Source organism: Octopus sinensis, linkage group LG10 (assembly GCF_006345805.1).
Source record: "Octopus sinensis linkage group LG10, ASM634580v1, whole genome shotgun sequence".
Taxonomy (NCBI): Eukaryota; Metazoa; Mollusca; class Cephalopoda; order Octopoda; family Octopodidae; genus Octopus; species Octopus sinensis.
Genome location: NC_043006.1, coordinates 70,271,946 through 70,286,945, shown reverse-complemented (window position 1 = coordinate 70,286,945; position 15,000 = coordinate 70,271,946). Strand labels below are relative to the sequence as shown.

Here is a 15,000-nt window from a genome sequence, read left to right as displayed (position 1 = left end):
GCCTTCTTCTCCAAATTGAATAACTGTACCACAAACACTAAGCGACTATCTTTTCAGCCGTATAATTTACGGTCTTAAGGAAATAACACTAATTTCCGCTTTTGCATCTTTCTGATTTCATTTTCGTTTTCTGGTTTTTCAACCTTCTATCTTTTATATATACTTTTTTCTGGTCTTTTCTCGCTTTTTCTCTTGTCCCATTTTAAGTTTGTTATGCCATGAGGGCAGTGTCTGATGATTGTGCTAGGACATCAGATGTGTTAAAAAACACTATTTGGCATGTACTCTCCACATGAAACTAATAGTAGCTCATAAAAATATATACTGTATATATATTATATATATATATATATATATATATATATATATATATCTATATATATATATATAATATATATATATATATATGAATGTATGTATATATATCTTTTGTCTTTAGATTGCACTATGTACAAAGGGAGATGTTACACAGTTTTTCCTGTGGGGAAAGTGAAATTCAGCAAAGCCGCCAGTCTCTGTTCGCAGCTACCTAACGGCGTTCCGGTGATACTTCGATCCAAAGCCGAAGAGAAATTCGTCCATTCACTCTTTGCTCCAAGGTAAATAGCAAAACCTGTTCAATATATTTTCTTTCTTTTCACTCACTATTACTGTTGATGTTGTTGCTCTCTCAGTCAGAAGTCAGACGGGGAAAGAATGCAGTACAAATGCACTTGCAAGGTCTCCAGCTAATCTGGTGAGCAGCATGTCCGGTGATACTGCTGTAGGCGATACTTGTAAAAATCATTCCGTGAACTCTATCTATCTATCTATCTATCTATCTATCTATCTATCTATCTATCTATCTATCTATCTATCTATCTATCTATCTATCTATCCATCCATTTGTCTCTCTGTCTGTCTGCCTGTCTGTCTGTCTGTCCGTCTGTATGTCCGTCTATCTATCTATTTGTCCGTCTGTCTATCTGTCTGTCTGTCCGTCTGTCTGCCCGTCTGTCCGTCCGTCCGTCCGTCCGTCCGTCTGTCTGTCTGTCGTCTGTCTGTCTGTCTGTCTGTCTGTCTGTCTGCCTGTCTGTCTATCTATCTATCTATCTATCTATCTATCTATCTATCTATCTATCTATCTATCTATCTATCCATTTGTCTCTCTGTCTGTCTGTCTGCCTGTCTGTCTGTCTGTCCGTCTGTATGTCTGTCTATCTATCTATTTGTCTGTCTGTCTATCTGTCTGTCTGTCCGTCTGTCTGCCCGTCTGTCCGTCTGTCCGTCTGTCCGTCCGTCTGTCTGTCTGTCTGTCTGTCTGTCTGTCTGTCTCTCTGTTTGTCTATCTATCTATCTATCTATCTATCTATCTATCTATCTATCTATCTATCTATCTATCTATTTTTCCATCTGTCTGTCTGACTATCTGTCTGTCTATCTGTCTGTCTGTCTATTTGATTGTCTGTCTGTCTGTCTGTCTGTCTCTCCCTCTTTCTCTCTCTCTCTCTCTCTCTATTGATCTGTATGCAATGGTACTCTGTCGGTAACGACGACGAGTGTTCCACTTGATCCGTTCAACGTAACAGTCTGTGGCTGAGCACCCCATAAACACGCGCACCCTTAACGGCCCATTTGAACTACAGGTACAACTCATTATTGCCAGCTGAGTGGACAGGAGCAACGATTGTGAGTGTCTTGGGGAAATTTCGAACCTGGGTTCTCATTCCTAAGGTATTTTCGATGTTGTTGTCGTCGTCGTCATCATCATCATCATCATCATCATCATCATCATCATCATCATCATTATCATTATTATTATTATTATTATTATTATTATTATTATTATTATTATTATTATTATTATTATTATGTTATTCAGGTTACTGCCTGGAATCGAACTCGAAATCTTGGGGTTAGTAGCCCGCGCTCTTAACCACTATGCCATAATAATAACAACATCGAAAAATACCTTAGGAATGAGAGCCCAGGTTCGAAATTTCCCCAAGACACCTGATGAAGGCTGGAGGGTATATCAGCCAAAATGTTGTGTTAACAACAAACAAGATGAGGACAAATATCCGTTAAATGTAAATAATGTAAATAATGTTTGTCACATACTTGTTGAATGTCTTGCTGTCGGTTTCCTTTCTTCAGCATCTTAACCACTCTATAAGCCTCTTTGTGTTGGCGGGTCGTGTCAAAGAATTCATTTTTTTTTGCAGATTCGTTAACTAAATAATTGGCATTGATTACGTCTTTATGAGATTCATTCTGTTTGAAGTATTTCGTCTTCAAATTATTGCGATTGTCTATCAGTTTCAATATGGCTTCTGAAACTCACGGTGAGTTTCTTACTATTTGGATTGCATTTGCCGATTGTTCCTCAGCGGCTTTTGTGAGGGTTGATGTTAAGCTATTGTTCATTTCGTCAGTTGTGTTTGGGGAGAGTCATTTTCTTTTTGTGCCTTATAATTTAACACACTTACCGGTGAGAGTCAAGACTATTGAAAAGGTTGCAAGACGCAACGAAAATTTTAGGGAAATAAAAATAAGAAATAAGTGGAAAATTTTACCGGTAAGTATGTTCAGTTATAAGACACAAAAAGAAAATGACTCTCCCCAGACACAAAAAGAAAATGACTCTCCCCAGACACAACAGAATATGCTTCAGCACATGAACTCACATAAAGAATCTTGCAAACCAAATCCCAAAACGAAATATTTCGTCAGTTCTTATGCCATTATTGCGATGGGTATTCTCAGTGAGAGCAGCATTTAGTTTGGTTTGGAAATTTGTTCTTTTCTCATTGTCATTTGGCAGTATCATCCAGTAAAATATCGTACACTTCTTGAGTTCCCGTGCTTGTCTACTGAATTTCAATCGGAAGATGCAAGAAACAATTTTATGGTCAGAATTTTGCTCCACTGTTGAGCAGGTGCGACAGTTAGTGAATGAGCCCATCCACTTTGCCGTCACTGCAATATGGTCCAAGTCCATTTTATGCCTATTGGTATACATCCAGCTCCACTTTTCGTTGTTCGTGTGTTTGAAATGGGATGGCAAATCCTTCAGGTTTTTGAGTAGACAGCATTTAGCATATCTGCTTCCATTATCGTTTCAGACCTCACGATATTTATATTTTCTGACTTCTGTAGCTTCACTACCGTGGCCAATTTGTGCATTCATATCCTCAAGGAGGATCACTAGGTCATGCTTGGGGCAGGTCTTACACGCTTCTGTAAGCTGGTCATAGAATGAGTCTTTATCTTCATCATCCAGTTTCTGTTGAGGCGTGGCTTGCAAACATTTGCAGTCGTATATTTCCTTAGATATATTCCATTTCTGAATAATTCGACCAAAATGGTTTTTAACTGATGATATAAACTTATAAAGGCATTTATAGACAAGAATTCCAACTCCACCATTACACCTTGCATCTGCATTAGGATAACACAACACCCATATTCAGTCCTGGATCTTAAAATATTCTGGCCCTTTTCATCTATGTTCGTGGATGCCTATAACCAATTCTACTCAAAGCACAAAGCCCGAAATTTTGGGGGAGGAAAGGCAGTCAATTAGATCTACCCCAGTACACAACTGGTACTTAATTTATCGAACCCGAAAGGATGAAAGGCAAAGTCGACCTCGATGGAATTTGAACTCAGAAAATAAAGACAAACGAAATACCGCTAAGCATTTCGCCCGGCGTGCTAACCTTTCTTCCGGCTCGCCGCCTTCCCTGGATATCTATAACGTCAATCGACTGCTTCTCCACTTCGCGTGCCAATTGATCATATTTACTACACATCCGTAGTGTTCGAACATTGTAAGTAGAGAAGATAAGTATGGGTAGCTTCTTTCTGAATACATCTGCAATAACATGTCCGAAACGGCTTTGGTGTGATAGCTTCATGTTGACGAGTTCATGTCTACTCCGATGCGACCACTAATGTTGATCTCATCTTGTTTTCTTTTCGTAATCAGCAAGAATCCAATAGTGAATGATTAGCCCGACTATCTTCACAAGAGCCTTCATAAGCCTACTGTGAAGTTGACCCAGCGTTTCCAATATCTGCACCACGTTGAGGTGAGGGTTTACACAAAGGAATAAAAAAAATTATCTTAGGCGCAGGTGTGGCTGTGTGGTAAGTAGCTTTCTTACCAGCCACATGGTTCCGGGCTCAGTCCCACTGCGTGGGACTTTGGGCAAGTGTCTTTTACTATAGCCTCGGGCCGACCAAAGCCTTGGAAGTGGATTTGGCTGAAGATAACTCGTGCAGCATCCGAGCTGATATGTATGGTGAAAGGCGTTCCCATTTTGACCACCCTGGGCAACTATGACGATATTATCCTGCAATGTTCTCTTCCATTTTATTAGGGTAAGACATCTGGTGGTAAGAATTTTTGTTGCCATTTCATCTTCCTCCTCCCCCTCCTCCTCCTTATCATCAATTTCGCTACGACAACGACCACCAGCACCACCGCCGCCTCTACCGCCGCCCCTACCGCCGCCCCTACCGCCGCCCCTACCGCCGCCCCTACCTCCGCCACTACCACCACCACCACCACCACCACTAGCACCAACACCACCGTCGCCACCACCGCCACGACTGCCGTCATCATCATCATCATAACTACAATTAATATCCTCATGATTTTCACCTCCTCTCATCCATCCTTCACCTAATTCCCTCCTTCTCTCAATCATTATCATTATCGTCATCCATCCTCGTCGTTGTCGTCATCATCATCGTCATCGTCATCATCATCGTCATCATCATCATCATCGTCATCATCATCATCATCATCGCCATCATCGTCATCACCGTCATCATCATCCTCATCATCCTCATCATCCTCAACGTCATGATCATCAACGTCATCCTCATGGTCATAATCATCATCAAGATGGTTATCATCATCATCATCATCATCATCATCGGCATCATCATCGTCGTCATCATTATCATCATCATCATCGTCGTCATGATCATCGTCGTCATGATCATCGTCGTCATGATCATCGTCATCGTCATCATCATCGTTATCGTCATAATAGTTATCAACAACAAGAACAACAATAACAACATTATCTTCATCATAATCCTTCACACAGGTTTACTGAATTCTGGATGGGTATGCTGACAACGCAAGATGTCGGTGGTTGGACTTGGATAACAAAAGACGTCACAAATTGGACAAACTGGATTTCTGGCCAGATTACAAGTTCTAAAAACGAAAAATGTGCCACATCTAAAGTCGTTTCTGGTCTGTCATGGAGTGATCAAAGTTGTTCGAGAACCTATGAAGTTGCATGCGAATCAAGTATGTTCGTTTCATCAATCTGTCTCTCTCTTCCTTTCTCACTCTCTCCCACTCACGAATCCTCCACTTCCATACATATATACATACATACATACATACGTACATACATACATACATTCATACATACATACATACATGCATGCATACCTACACGCATGCATGCATACATATATACATGCATGCATACATACGTGCATACATGCACACATACATGGATATATACATACATGGACACATACATGGATATATACATACATGGACACATACATGGATATATACATACATGCATGTATACATACACGCATACGTACATTCTTTCATACATACACATATACATATATTCACACATACATACACATATACATATATTCACACAAACATACATACATGCATACATACATGTATACATACATGCATAGATACATACACACATACGCAAATACATATATACTCATACATACACACGTACATACATATATACGAGGGGTGTTCATTAAAAATTTCCCCTGACACACTTCCGGTTATTGCCGGAAACCGAACTTGTACAAGTATAATCATACGTGTCACACTGTAAATTGTAACTCTCCACTTATATTCGTTTGTCTTTTACGGCTGCTGAAGTGGACTAGGGTGTTGTAATGAAGACAGTTAAATGCAGATCAGTGATCAGGTTCTTATACTTGAAAGGTCGTACATCAAAAGAGACATGGTCAAACACTGGCATCACTTGTTTAAATGTGGTCGGACATCGGTGGAAGCTGCTCCTATTCATGCACGGTCACATTCCGCCATTGATAACGACACCATCCATGCAACTGGCCCAAGAAGCTGCAATTGGCCCAAGAAGCTGCAATTGGCCCAAGAAGCTGCAACTGGCCCAAGAAGCTGCAACTGGCCCAAGAAGCTGCAACTGGCCCAAGAAGCTGCAATTGGCCCAAGAAGCTGCAACTGGCCCAAGAAGCTGCAATTGGCCCAAGAAGTGAAGATAAGTGTAGAGTTCGTGGAAAAAATCATTCACGCCCATTTGCATATGCGGAAGTTGTCTGCACGATGGATTCCCCAGATGCTCTTACCTTTTTAGAAACAGGAACGAGTCAGTTACTCCCAGGCTCTTTTGGCAATGTGCCAAAAAAAAAATGAGGAGGATTTTTTCGGCAGACTTATCGCACAGGATGAAACATGGGTCCATCACTCTGATCCTGAGACTAAAGTCTAGTCAAAGTAATGGAAGCCTGATAACTCACTACCTCAAAAGAAGGCTTGTGTCCAACCCTCATCAGGCTAGATCATGCTCACAATCTTTTGGGACCAGCGCGGAATAGTGATGATGGAATTTTTGGCAAAGGGCACCACAATCAACGGGGCATATTATGCTTCTCTGTTGCAGAAACTGTGGGACGCCATCAAAGCAGAGAGGCATGGCATGCTGACCAAAGAAGTCTGCTGCCTCCAAGACAAAACCTCAGTTCACAATACGCAACAATACGCATGTTGCCCCAATGAAAACACACTTCTGCGGCTATGAAATTCTTCCTCATACCCCTTACTTGCCCGACCTCGCACCATCTGACTTCCACCTCTTTCCAACCATGAAGTCTTTTTTGAAGGGGAAGCATTTTTCGGATGATGATGAAATTATTTTCGAAGTCTTGGCTCCAGACGCAACCGACCGACTTTTACAGACAAGGTCTTCACAGCTGCATAAAGCGATGAGAGAAGTGTGTCGCCATTGGTGGTGGCTCTGTAGAGAAGGACTAATAATTATGTCAAGTTTCGTTTATCCTAGTCCTTGGAAAGTGGCTCAGGGGAAATATTTAATGAACACCCCTTATATAAACATACATACATACATGCACACACTCTTACATACACACACATACAAACATACATACATACAAATATATATAAGATCATCCCATAAGTTCTGTCCGAATTTTGAATAAAGAAAACAAGTGATCAAATGTTATATTTAATTGAAATTTAATCATCAATGTACTTTCCCTGAATATCTATGACTTCCTTCCATCTATTTACAAGCTTTTTAATCCCATCATACAACATGGTAGAGTTACATCATCACTTTTCGAAATGCAGTTCATGGTGTCTGATTTTATTGTGAGTTTTCTCTTGTCAATCAATTTTTGTGAACCCATGGATAGATCAAAATTTCGTGTTGTTTACGAATGCATCTCAGACAGTTCGAAACATCAATGAGGTGTTTGCTGAAGATGTAGCGAATGAGTGCACTGTACGTCGATGGTTTGGGAAGTTCCGGTCTGGTGACTTCACTCATGAAAATCAGCCCCGTGGTAGACCCGATATCAAAGTGGATAATGATGAGCTGGAAACTGTAGTGGAAGCGGATACGTCTCAAACTACGCGTGAGTTAGCAGCAAGGTTCGATGTTTCGATTCCAACCGTATTGGACCACCTGAAACAAATTGGCAAGGTAAAGAAGCCGGAAAAGTGGGTACCACACGAACTGAACGAGTATCAAATGACACGTCGTCTTGAAACTTACTGTTCTTTGCTGTCACAGCATAAAAGCGAACCATTTTTGCATCGCATTGTTAAGTGGGGTGAAAAATGGATTTTTTTCAACAATAGCAAACGTTCTGGTATCTGTTTGGTGGTCCAGCACTGGCGTCATCTACTACAGCTTCATAAAACCTGGTATGTCAGTTACAGCGGATATATACACCAACCAATTGGATGAAATGATGAGTGAACTTGCAATTAAACAACCGAGATTGGTAAATACAGATAGGCCAATTCTCTTACAAGACAATACTCAACCACATGTTGCATAAAGAACGCTACTCAAGATACAAGAACTTAACTTGGAAGTACTCGGTTATCCACCATATTCACCAGACCTTGCACCAACTGACTATCATGTTTTCCAGGCATTAGACAACTTTTCGCAAGCAAAAAACTTCAAATCTTTCGTGATTTCATCACTTCTTGCTCTCCAGAATTCATCGCTGTCGGCGTAAATAAGCTACCGATCAGAATAATTTTTCCTTCGTCTTGACTTAACAGCCCTCATCGTTTGTTTTTACTGTGTTATTCTCTTTGTTCTGTCTTTTAATGTTTGTACTTTTATTGTTTTTACTGTCTTGTTTTGTTCTTACTGTCCAGTTCTTGTTACCACTTTTACCCCACCACAAAAAATCCCAAATTTTATTTAATTTGCTTTGCGGGAAGGACTGTTTCAACGAAGTCGCGTCTTGTCTTTACCTTCGGCACGCGGAGTAGACGAAACAGGGACAACTGAAGAAGGGGAATATTCCTTGTGTTGTATGTCTTGTACTCTGTTTTTTCGTTGTTTGAAAAAAGTTCGTTTCCATGTTTTTGTTTTTATGATTGGCTGACCGGTTCGCAGAACGAGACATCCGACTCGGCAATGACACCCCGGTCTCGTGCCATTTCTGCTCAACCGGCCACTCTTTGCAACAACTGTCTGTGTTCGGATTCTCCTTGCACAGGGGCCATCCGGACTCCCGTTTGCGCCGTGAACAGGGATTGATCTTCTCTCTTCGCACATTTGCGTCACATGGGCTCAACTCTCCTCCCCTCTTCATCTAACCCTCCTCCCATCTCCTCTCTCCCTCTCACACCTACTTCCTCCCACCACCTCTCCTCTCTTGCTCTGACTCCTACTTCTCTTCACTCCTACTCTCCTTCTCTCTTCTCTTCACTCCTACCCAACTTCTCCCTTCCCCCTCTTCTTTCATCGTCACCCCTCCCTCGTAACTCCACCCCTACACAATCCAATCCCACCTTCCCTATCCATTCCACCCACCCCACCGCATCCCTTACACTCTTTCCCACATACCCCACTTCTACCTCACCCTCAGCCTAACCCACACCCACCCTTGCTTTCCCTACTTTCGCCCTCCCCATATCCTAACACCACCACCACCACACCACACACCACCACACCAAACACTACCATACCACACAACACCACATCACACCACCACGCACACACTAGCACTGACCACTTCCCAGCCCCCACACTGTCTTCCACTCACCTCCACGTACATACACGCACGCGTCAAGGTCACCAACCCTCTTCCACACGCATATACATGCTCTCTTACACACACGCACGCACACCTTCGTTTTGGGATCACCACTACTTTATTATCTCCCCTCCTTCCTAGCTCTCCTGTGTGACCCCTCTGTCCGGCATTCGCCATGATAGATCGCTAGCCACTACACATTCTTTATTTTCTCTCCTTGTTTCCTTCTGTCGAAGAGCATAGGCTCGAAACGTTCAAAACTTTTTCACTTCCCGAGCGTTAAAATAATACATCTGTTTGTTTGTTGTCTACACCACCTGTCTTCATCTTGTGTTTTTTGTGTGAATTCCTCCTATATATATACACACACATATATATGTACATATACATACACACACATATATATATATATGCATGCATATATATATATACATATATATATGTATATATATATACATATATATATGTATATATAATATATATGTATATATATATACATATATATATGTATATATATATATATATATATATACATACAAACATGTATAGTGAGAATTTACAAAAAACAAGCGAAGACAGGTGTGTAAACAACAAACAGATGTATTAGTTTAACGCTTGGGAAGTAAGAAAGTCTTTTACGCTTCGAGTCTACGCTCTTTGACGGAAAGGAACACAGAAATAAACAAGGAGAGAAAATAAAAAAAGGCTTAGTGGCTAGCAATCTATCATATACATATACATATACACACACACACACATATATACATACATATATATATATATATATATATATATATACTTATATATTTCATATATGTATATACGTGTGTATATATATATATATACGTGTATATATATATACTTATATATTTCATATATGTATATACGTGTTTATATATATACATGTATATATATATATATATATATATATATATATATATATATATATATATATATATATATATATATATATACATATATATATACACACACATATATATATTATATATATATATATATATATATATATATATATATATATATATACAACACACACACACACACCACACACACACATATATACTATATATATATATATATAATGTTATTTCTCTTGTCCGCCTTGTATCGTCTATCTGTCCGAATGTTTTATTGTACTTTATTGCGTTTTTGTTCCATCTTTATATAATATATATATATATATATATATATATATATATAGCAGCGTACGTACACACTTGTGCTCACCTTATAGTAGGTATGTATCTAAATTTTGTACGAAAAAATAATTTAATTTCTCTTCACAAACTCATTATTCAAACTATAAAGAAAACACATGCGTTTTTAAACATTATACGTTGCCATATAAACAAAGTTAGCTCAACCAGTAAAATATTTACAGGTATTAATTGATATGAGTGAAGTTGTTAAGGTGTTCTGGTATGATCTTAATGTGGTCATCAGATCTACATCAGATATACAGCTCCGTTTGCTTGTTGTTCATTATGACATTTTTAAACGTATAATTTTAACTATATATTTTGATATAAACAATATTAACCGACAACATCTCTATTGTTTAGGATCTGATGTATGTGACTGTGAAACAAAAACTGCACAAGCCACAATTTACAATGCAAATAAACATGGTATTGTGGTAGGGAAACGCCGGTGTTGTTGTCAAAAGTCAGGTTGGTATCTATGGTTATAGTTATTTGTGACGGTTGTGTGGGTGTTGCGGCGAGCTGGCAGAAACGTTAGCACGCCGGGCGAAATGCTTAGCGGTATTTCGTCTGCGTTACGTTGTGAGTTCAAATTCCGCCGAGGTCGACTTTGCCTTTCATCCTTTCGGGGTCGATAAATTAAGTACCAGTTACGCACTGGGGTCGATGTAATCGACTTAATACCTATGTCTGTCCTTGTTTGTCCCCTCTGTGTTTAGCCCCTTGTGGGCAATAAAGAAATAGGTAATGCTTGATATGGTTGCGTGATGATGTTTAATGTAATTATGTGATGCTGTTCGATGTAGCTGTGTGATGAAGTTTCGTATGGTTGAGTGATGATGTTCGTTGTGCCTCTGTGAGTTAACCGAGTGGTGGTATTGATGCGATTCTCTGGTGATGTTTGATATAAGTGAATATGATTGCGCGAAGATATGATTGTTAAAGTCGTATGATGAAACCGCATACGGTTGTGTGGTGATGTTTATAGCAATTGTGAGATGTTATTTGAGGTAGTTGAGTGATGATGCCTGGTGTGGTTGTGTGATGATGTCTGATGTAGTTGTGTTATGATGTTTGATATTGTTCTGGGAAGTAGTTGCGTGGTGATATTGATACGATTGTCCGGTGATGTTTGATATATCTGTATGATATAATTGTATGAAGGTGGCTGATACTGTCGCATGATGAAATCGTACGCGGTTGTGAGGTGATGTTTACTGAAATTGAGTGATGCTGTTTGATGTTGTTGTGTGACGACGTTTGTTGTGGTTCTGTGAGGGTGTTGTGTGGCGAGGTTGAGGCTATTGTCTGGTGATATGTGATATACTTGTGTGGAGATGTATGATACGACTGCGTGATAATGACTGATATGGAAGAACAATGGTTAAGCGGTTCTGTGATGATATTGTTATGAGTTTAGCTAGTGCAGTCTTGGTGACCCACATTGGAATTATGGTTCCGGCATGTCTGGGCGAAATGTGACAGTCTTTTGTCTAATGGAGGACTAATGGGTTTTGGAATGACCTGTGACCTCGTGTGGTTGATAAGAGGGTCAGTGAGAAGTGAAAGAAAAGGGACAGATTAAGGGCTGAGAGCAAATAGAGATAGAGTATAAGCAGTAAGGGACAGATAGAGAGGCTAAGGGATTGAGGCGATATAGATAGAGTAAGGAATCAGAGAGCAGTTAGAAAGGGTAGGAGCGATATAGACAGAGGGAGATGAGGGAGTGGAAGAAGGACAGAGACGAAGTGAGATCTGGGCAGTTGGTAGTTGGTCGTCGAAGAACACAGACGGATCTTGCGGTCGGTTGAGCGGTCGTGGAAGAACACAGACGGATCTTGGACAGATCAGCAGGGATCTTGGGATTTGAGGAGCAAGCGATTGGAATATGCAGAAGGGATATGTACAGAAGGATTTGGCAGTATTCAGAGGAATTGGCAGGATTGAGAGGAATGGGACACTGGCAGATTCAATTAGGAATTGAGGTATGTGTTGTGCATTGATATGTGTCACGGTGTATTGAACAGTGAAGAGAACAGTCAAGGACTCTGTCGATATGTCGATTATCGAGTTGTGGTATTTATGTTCAGAATTGAGTAAAGGACTTGTTGATGTGACTTTATCTGTGATGTTCAGAAAGAGACTTTAAAGAACTGTTGTCTTCGGACGTGTACTCTTGAAATGATGTTGTATTATGCGTTGATCTGTTGCATGATGTATTGAGTAGTCACGTGCATGTCTTCCTTTAAATGTCTGCCTTAAATGTATTTGATGTGTAGCAATTGATTGTCATATAAACTAGTAGTTGTTGAATATAAGCCAGTGTCTCTGTTGCCTCTGTGCCTCTTTGGGTTGTATCTCGGGTTGTGCCTCTGTATCTCTGTGCTGTTGAGGTTGTGGCAGTATCTATCTGTATCTCCTCTCTCCGCCTCTTTGGGTTCCGTGGCGGAACTTGTGTGAGCCGTTCGGGACGGGCGACGACGGGTGATTCCGTAACAACTGGTGTCAGAAGTGGGATTGTCCTGATTGCTGCGTTTCGATCGGTTCTTTTTCGCTATGGATTTGTCTGGCTGTCAGACCGGAGACGAGGGGATTTCGCTTGCCCTGATTGTGGAGATGTTAAGGGGCCAGATGGCGCAGACGGATGCGTTCATGGAAAGGATGGACAAGAGGCGACGGGGCCTGTGGGCAGATCAGCGGGAGCTTGAGGTTGCGGATGGGTCAGCTTTGGAGGATCGGTGTTGGACCGGGGATAGCGACGGTCCTGTGGACAGAGATTGCTCGTCGAACGAAGCATCGGCGGAACCTGGGTTGGTTGCCGAAATTTGTGACGCTGTACCCAAGAAATCTTGTGATTTGGAACCCGTAGAGGTTGAATTAACCAAAAGGCTTGTTGAAGTTGTTATGGCTGATGCTGTTGTTCCGTGTCTGGGGCCCTTGGCATTTCGACCCCTGTCTCTCGGAGCTCGGGACGAAGAGCTGGCGAGGTCTGGGGTGGATGTCGCTGAATCCGAGGTTCCGGCTCTGTGTGTGATGGTCGCGGCAGGTGTTGTGCCGTGTGAGGGTCCTTTGGTGTCTGGACTCCTGTCTCTTGGGGCCCAGAGGGACTGTATGGTTCCCACTGTGGAGAGGCCACAGGCGTGGATGGACTGGCGGCCGAGCGTGTGTGTTGTGAGGCCTGCGGTACGGAAGCTGGTGAAGAAAAGGACCAGGCCCGTTGACGAGGCGAGACGGCTGCGAACGGTGGTGGGTCCACCGAGACCAGGAAGACTGCTTCAGCGTTGGGTGAGCTTTGTGGTTGATGGTTGCTTGGGGCCGGTGGAGCCCGACAGGCAGTGCCTAGTGAAAGCTCGATTGAGGGTCGGGTGGACCCTAGTGGAAGCAGAAGCTGGTGGAGCGCTGGGTGGGTCGGCCGATCTTTTGGAAGTGGCACAGGCGATTTGCAGAAGGCAAATCGAGGAATCGTGCCAGATGGCGGGCCAGTGTTGGGGCCAGTTCTGCCGATACGGCAACGCAGTTGAAGGAGGTGGTGGCCCACGGATGCAGTTGAGGAAGCGGTCCGCAAGGAGTCGCTGGTGCTTTGTTGGCACTTGGGGGAGCTCTGTATTTGATGGTTGCGTGGGGCCGGTGGAGCCCGACATGCAGTGCGGAGTAAGAGCTCAATTGAGGGTCGGCTGGACCCTGGTGGAGGCAGAGGCTGACAGAGCGCTGGTTGGGTCGGCCGAGTTATTGAAGGCTGCGCAAGCGATTTGCAGAGGGCAAATCGTGGAACTGCGCCGGACGGTAAACCAGCGGCGGGGTCAGTTCTGCCGGTGCAGTGATGAAGTTAAGGGAGATCGTGGTCCGCTGATGCAGTTGCGGAAGAAGCAACCGTTGGTGAAAAGTGCAGGACGTTGGTCGCGAGGGTTGTTGGATGCTGGTCGCACGGACCTGGCAGAACGTTTCGTCGACCAAGGCGGTCGTCGCTTGAGGAAGCAGCGAGGCCGGAGGAAGGTCCCAGTACAGCAGCGCAAGAGGAGATATCGGCGACGGGGAACAGTGGAAAAGCGGAATGGTCCCTGGTCGTCGGCGATAGTTGCGCGGAATGGGGATGGTACAGCAAGGTGCTACGTCGGCTATAGAGCCCTGAGGAAGGTGGCCACTGTGAAGGATTGGCCGGACCCTTCCTGTGTGAGGGATTTGAGGAACTTCCTCGGACGGTGCGCCTATTGTAGGCGGCTAGTAGGAAGCCTGGCGGCGTTGGCGGTGGTATTGCCCAAGCCGCAGAGGGAAGGTGCCAACCTGTGGCTGGTGCTGAAGTGGTGGCCGTGGGAGGTGAGACCCCCGGAGGAGAAACCACACAAGGGGACCCCCAGCCCCTGGAGAGTCTGCTGGAGCTCGCCCTCGGGGGTGCAAGTTTAGTATGTTTTTGTCGGGTCGACAAAAGCTTAGGTAGGGG

At 42.7% G+C, this 15,000-nt stretch overlaps 1 protein-coding gene across 1 annotated transcript in view; it reads left to right on the top strand.

The window, feature by feature from the left end:
* The window catches only part of LOC115216416 (secretory phospholipase A2 receptor-like), a 34,192-nt gene that overhangs the window by 14,151 nt on the left and 5,041 nt on the right, over positions 1–15,000 (top strand). Inside the window, exons 2-4 of the mRNA XM_036506780.1 lie at positions 440–599; positions 5,103–5,311; positions 10,923–11,030. Coding sequence (XP_036362673.1) covers positions 440–599; positions 5,103–5,311; positions 10,923–11,030 — 477 coding nt within the window. The remainder of the gene's footprint in view (positions 1–439; positions 600–5,102; positions 5,312–10,922; positions 11,031–15,000) is intronic.